Source organism: Anomaloglossus baeobatrachus, chromosome 7 (assembly GCF_048569485.1).
Source record: "Anomaloglossus baeobatrachus isolate aAnoBae1 chromosome 7, aAnoBae1.hap1, whole genome shotgun sequence".
NCBI classification, from domain to species: Eukaryota; Metazoa; Chordata; class Amphibia; order Anura; family Aromobatidae; genus Anomaloglossus; species Anomaloglossus baeobatrachus.
The window spans coordinates 19,917,018-19,923,291 of NC_134359.1; the positions used below are offsets into that span (position 1 = coordinate 19,917,018).

General features: G+C 48.5%; 1 protein-coding gene across 1 annotated transcript in view; it reads left to right on the forward strand.

Annotated features, from left to right (window-relative positions):
• ATG9A (autophagy related 9A) overlaps positions 1-4,545 on the forward strand; it is a 45,421-nt gene extending 40,876 nt beyond the window's left edge. The window contains exon 17 of the mRNA XM_075317117.1: positions 3,644-4,545. Within this exon, the coding sequence (XP_075173232.1) occupies positions 3,644-3,649 (6 nt within the window). The 3' untranslated portion in view covers positions 3,650-4,545. The remainder of the gene's footprint in view (positions 1-3,643) is intronic.
• Positions 4,546-6,274: the final 1,729 nt, after the last annotated feature.

A 6,274-nucleotide genomic window follows, 5' to 3' on the forward strand; every position in this document is an offset into this window, starting at 1 on the left:
CTTCTGCAAACAGGGTGCACTCTATAGGCAGAAAGAGTGATGACCCCCGTTCCTCTTCAGGAACAAGGTCACGTTTTTTACCCCAAATTATTTGCGGTGCCTATAAGAACGGGCCGTTCCGTCCCGTTCTGGATCTAAAACTGCTCAGCAAGCTCGTGGACACCAGGCGGTTCCGGATGGAATCCCTCCGCCATGTCATCGCCTCAATGTCCCAAAGAGATTTCCTAGCATCATTAGGCATCAAGGATGCTTATCCACACGTGCCGATTGATCCAGAGCACTAGCGTTTCTACGCTTCGTTATAGGAGACGAACACCTGTTCGTAGCTCTACCTTCCGGCTAGCGACAGTCCCACTGGTCTTCGCCAAGGTCAGGGCAGCAGTAGTCACAGTCCTGCACTCTCAGGGTCACTCTGTGATCCCATATTTAGACGATCTACTTGTCAAGGCACTCTCTTAGGAAACATGCCAACACTGCCCGAACGTTGCGCTGGAGACTCTCTAGAGTTTTGGGTGGATCATCAACTTTTTAAAGTCAGATCCGACTCCGACCCTATCGCTAACATATCTAGGCATGGAGTTTCATACTCTCTCAGCGATAGTGAAGCTTCCGCTAGACAAACAGCATTCACTACGGGCTGCAATCTCTTCTTTAAGAACCAGTCGCACACATTAAGACGCCTCATGCACTTCCTACGTAAGATGGTAGCAATGGAGGCAGTTCTTCTCGCGCAGTTTCATCTGCGTCCACTACAATGTGACATTCTCCGCCAATGGGACGGGGAGTCGACCTCCCTCAACAGAGTCGTCTTCTTTCTCAGGCGGCCAAGGAATCTCTACGGTGGTGGCTTCTTCCCACCTCATGGTCAAAAAGAAGGTCCTTCCTATCCCCATCCTGGGCGATAGTTACGACAGACGCGAGTCTATCAGGGTGGGGAGCAGTTTTTCTCCACCACAGCGCTCAGGGTACGGGGACTCAGCAAGAGTCCACCCTTCAGATCAATGTTCTTGAACACAGAGCAGTGTATCTTGCCCTACAAACCTTCCAACAGCAGCTGGAAAGCAAGCAAATCCGACTTCAGTCGGACAACTCCACAGCGGTGGCATACATCAACCACCAAGGAAGAACGCGCAACCGGCAAGCCTTCCAGGAAGTCCGGCAGGTTCTGATGTGGGTGGAAGACACGGCATCCACCATATCCACAGTTCACATCCCAGGCGTGGAAAACTAGGAAGCTGACTTCCTAAGTCGCCGGGGTGTGGCCGAAAGGGTATGGTCTCTTCACCCGGACGGGTTTCAGGAGATCTGGCGCCGTTGACAGAGGCCGGACGTCGATCTAATGGCGTCACGGCACAACAACAATGTGCCAGCTTCATGGCACGGTTTCACAATCATCGAGCTCTGGCGGCAGACGCCTTAGTTCAGCATTGGTCGCAGTTCCAGCTACCTTATGTGCCACCTCTCGCATTGTTGCCCAGAGTGCTGCGTTAGATCAGGACCGACTGCGGCCGCGCCATCCTCGTCGCTACAGATTGGCCGAGGATGTTGTGGTTCCCGGTTCTGTGGTGCCTCACGGTAGGCTAACCGGGGGCACTACCAGACCAATCAGACTGGCTGTCTCAAGGGCCATTCTTCCATTTGAATTCTTCGGCCCTCAACCTGATGGTGTGGCTTTGAGTCCTGGAACCTAGTGTCGTCAGGATTACCTCAGGACGTGGTTGCCACCATGAGACAGGCTAGCATATCAACGTCCGCCAAGATTGACCACAGGACGTGGAAGATATTCTTATCTCGGTGCTCGGCGCAGGGTGTTTCTCCCTGGCCGGTTGCATCGCCTATGTTTCCTTCCTTCCTGCAATCTAGGTTGGAAAAAGGGTTGTCGCTCAGTTCCCTTTAGGGACAAGTCTCAGCGCTATCTGTATTTTTTCAGAAACGACTTCCTCAGGTACGCACGTTCCTACGGGGAGTTTGTCTTCTCAGCACTCCGTACAGGCGGCCGTTAGAGCCCTGGGATCTGAACAAGGTTCTAATTGCTCTCCAGATGCCGCCTTTCGAGCCTTTGAAAGAGGTCTCCCTTCCCGCTTTTCTCGGGAAGTGGCCTTCTAGTAACGGTCTCGTCTCTTAGGAGAGTTTCCGAGCTAGCAACGCTCTCATACAAATCTCCCTTCCTGGTCCTTCACCAGGACAGGGTAGTTCTGCGTCCGATTCCGGAATTTCTCCCTAAGGTGGTATCCCACTTTCATATCAATCAGGATATCACCTCACCTTCTTTGTGTCCTCGTCCAGTCCATCAATTTCAGAAGGATTTGCTTCTGTTGGTTCTGGTGAGAGCACTCAGGTTCTACTTCCCGCATGGCGCTCCTGCGCCACCCGGATGCACTCTTTGTCCTTGTCGCTGGTCAGCGTAAACAGTCGCAAGCTTCTGAATCCACCCTGGCTCAGGGGATCGAGGAACCAATCCTTGAAATCTACAGTTCTACTGGGCTTCTGGTTCTCTCAAGGCTGAAGGCCCATTCTACCAGAGCCGTGGGTGCATCCTAGGCATTACGGCACCAGGCTACGGCTCAGCAGGTGTGTCAGGCACCTACCTGATTGAGTCTCCATACTTTTACCAAGCATTTTCAGGTGCATACCTACGCTTCGGCAGACGCCAGCCTAGGTAGATAAGTCCTTCAGGCGGCGATTGCCCACCTGTAGGAAAGGGCTCTTTGACGGCCCTATCACGAGGTATTCTTTTACCCACCCAGGGACTGCTTTTGGACGTCCCAATTGTCTGGGTCTCCCAATTCGGAGCGAAAAAGAAGGGAATTTTGTTTACTTACCGTAAATTCCTTTTCTTCTAGCTCCAATTGGGAGACCCAGCACCCGCCCTGTTTTCTCGGGGTTTTTCTGTTTTTTCGGGTACACATGTTGTTCATGTGGTATGGTTCAGTTCTCCGATGTTTCCTCGGATTGAATTGGTCTTTAAACCAGTTATTGGCTTTCCTCCTTCTTGCTTTGGCACTAAAACTGGTGAGCCAGTGATCCCACTGGGGGTGTATAGCCAGAAGGGGAGGGGCCTTACACTTTTAAGTGTAATACTTTGTGTGGCCTCCGGAGGCAATAGCTATACACCCAATTGTCTGGGTCTCCCAATTGGAGCTAGAAGAAAAGGAATTTACGGTAAGTAAACAAAATTCCCTTCTTTTTTATTTATTTATTTTTATTTAAAGGAATATTTTGGTAATAATACGTTATCAACTAAGCACAGGCACCATGAATGAGATGGACATAAAAATGTCCACTTTTCTATATCTAGGAGTCTTGGAGAGAGCGAGTAGAGCAGCGTGGAACATGTTCAGTGATCGAAACGAGCAGTTGGATGGGTGCGACTCGAGTACCAAGTATATTGGAAATCAATGGGAAACTCCGGCATTTTCCCGGAATAGTCTGCCTTTGACTTCCATTATACTCTGTACTCGAGTTGAGCCCGTCCGAGTGTCCGATTTGCTTGTTTCCAGTACTGAGCGTTGTAGCATCCTAGTGTCCGCTCTTCACCTTCCTTACAGGCGAGGTATTCTTTATTTTGTATTTAAAGGAGAAGCGTTCTTGCTATTGTGCGTGTGATTACTGCTTATAAACTCTTCTTTTTATTCCCTTTTAGGTGTAGCCTTTCCTCTTGACCCTTTCTATCGCCGTCTTGGGAGGTCTTGATTTTGTCCATAGTCCTCGTGTCTGTGCGTCCGGCCTCGCATTCCCTCCACTGTCTGTAAATACTGCTGTATATATTACATCATGGATTTGCACTGAATGATCAGATAGTTTGTGGATTGCCGTAATCTCGGAGGGGGAGAGGGCAGCCGTGCGCCTGGATGGCAGACAATGAACAATCGGCTGCGTCCTCCATCCATTCCTCTGTATCCAACATCGTCCGTGAATATAATGGGTCTCTACACTGGAGAAGATTTCTATCACCATCATGTATATCATAAGACTTGAATGGGTGTGTAGACTTTTGCAACCAATTATTTTTTTTTTTTCTTTTATTGCTAACAATAAAAATGAAGCAACTTTGCAAAAATATTGTACAATTTATTTATTTGTTTGGTTTTGTTTTTTTGGATACAGCTCCTATGCAGAGCTATGTATCTCCATGGGTTCAAATGCCAAACAAATCCTGTGTATACTCTCCTCCTGCAGATCACTTTTGTCACCAGGCTTGATACAGTGGAGTAACGCGCTGTGTTCTTGTAGCCTGTAACCATATAGACATTGTGTTCTGCATAGGGGCTGTATACACAAAATGGTACAATATTTAAAATCCAGCTCATTTACAAAGTGACTGCATTTTCTTTGTTAGATGCTCAGAGCGATACACTATCCGGTTGCAGAGGTTTATATACGTTGGCTCGTGGAATATATTGCATAGGACAGGATCGGTGGGTTTACATAGGTCCATTGTGCACCACTAAACTCGTCTGGAATGTTTTGTATAGAAATGTATATTGCATTTTTTTTTGTACCATTGTAAAATTCTAATTAAAATAGATTATCTGTAACATCACACGTCTTTGTGCCGTCATGATTATTCCAGAGCAGGAGTCAACCCTATAAAAGAATGGAAAGCAAAAGCCGGCACCGAGAGTTTAATATTGGGGCGGATCTTACACAAGGAAGGTGCCAGTTATGTATGCGACCGGCCCGAGTGATCCCCGCTGTAGAGGATCACAATGCCGCGATCTGTGCGGAGTGACTGAGCACGTGTGTCCACCAGGACGGGCACATGGCTATATACACTGAACACCAGGGGGCGCCATACTGTGTAAACAAATAATAATAATAATAATAATAATAGTAATTTTATTCATTTATATAGCGCTATTAATTCCGCAGCGCTTTACATACATTGGTAACACTGTCCCCATTGGGGCTCACAATCTAGGTTCCCTATGAGTATGTCTTTGGAGTGTGGGAGGAAACCAAAGAACCCGGAGGAAACCCACGCAAACACGGGGAGAACATACAAACTCCTTGCAGATGGTGTGCTTTGTGGGATTTGAACCCAGGACCCCAGTGCTGCAAGACTGCAGTGCTAACCACTGAGCCGCCACAAGACTGCAGTGCTAACCACTGAGCCGCCACAAGACTGCAGTGCTAACCACTGAGCCGCCACAAGACTGCAGTGCTAACCTCTGAGCCACCACAAGACTGCAGTGCTAACCACTGAGCCACCACAAGACTGCAGTGCTTGCGTGGTTTTGTTTTGTTTTGAACAGTTTTCCTTGTATGATAGGTGGCCATTAATGCCGCAGCGGGAAGGGTGCCGCGCTTGGCCATTACTGTAGTCAGCTCACTCTCCGATGAAACCGCCACCAAATCAGAGGGGTAAGATGTATCTAACCTTTATGCCCTCCACTACTCTAAAATGATGATCCCCTTTTTTTAAATACTAGTAATAATTCTGGCTGCATCTGAGTCATTACCTCTGTGTTTGGGGAGTATGGAGGGAGGTTAGGAGTTGAGTCTGCTCCATCCAGATCTGTATATCCAGTCTCTCCTTCCATTGGATCTGGCTCCAATCGCTGCTGTTTAACTATTAAAACACTGCTTTCAATCACTGACAGCAGCGTTTAAAGGGAACCTGTCACCAGATTTGGGGACTATAAGCTATGGCCATCACCACTGAGCTCTTATATAGCACTCTAGAATACTCTATATAAGAGCCCAGGCTGCTGTGTAGAACGTAAAAAACACTTTTATTATACTCACCTAAGGGTCAGTCCGGTCTGATGGATGTCGCTGCTCTGTAGGTCGGCGCTTTCTCTCTGCAGCGATCACCATCCTCCTTCTGTGGCCCATGTGCATGACGCGTTTTATGTCCATCCACACAGGCCGGCATTGTGGTCTTGCACTGGCACATTTTGGATCTTCCTGGCTCAGGGCTGATCAAAGTATTGTAGTGCGCATGCGCAGGCGGACTTTAACCTTTCCTCGTTCCTGCGCATTACAGTACTTTGCTCTGCCCTCAGCAGGACCGTTCAGCGTGCGCCTGCGCAGGAACGCAGTCACAGACTGAGTGGATGACGTAGGACGCATCATCCACACTGGGGGCTGGAAAGGGGGACAAGAAGCGCCGGACTGGAGAGCAGCGACACCCATCGGATCGGACCGTCCACTAGGGGAGTATAATAAGTGGTTTTTTTTTAACGTTATACAAAGCGGCCTGGGTTCTTATATACATACTGTATATAAGGGCTCATTGGTGGTGGCCGCAGCTTAGTTACCAAATTTGGTG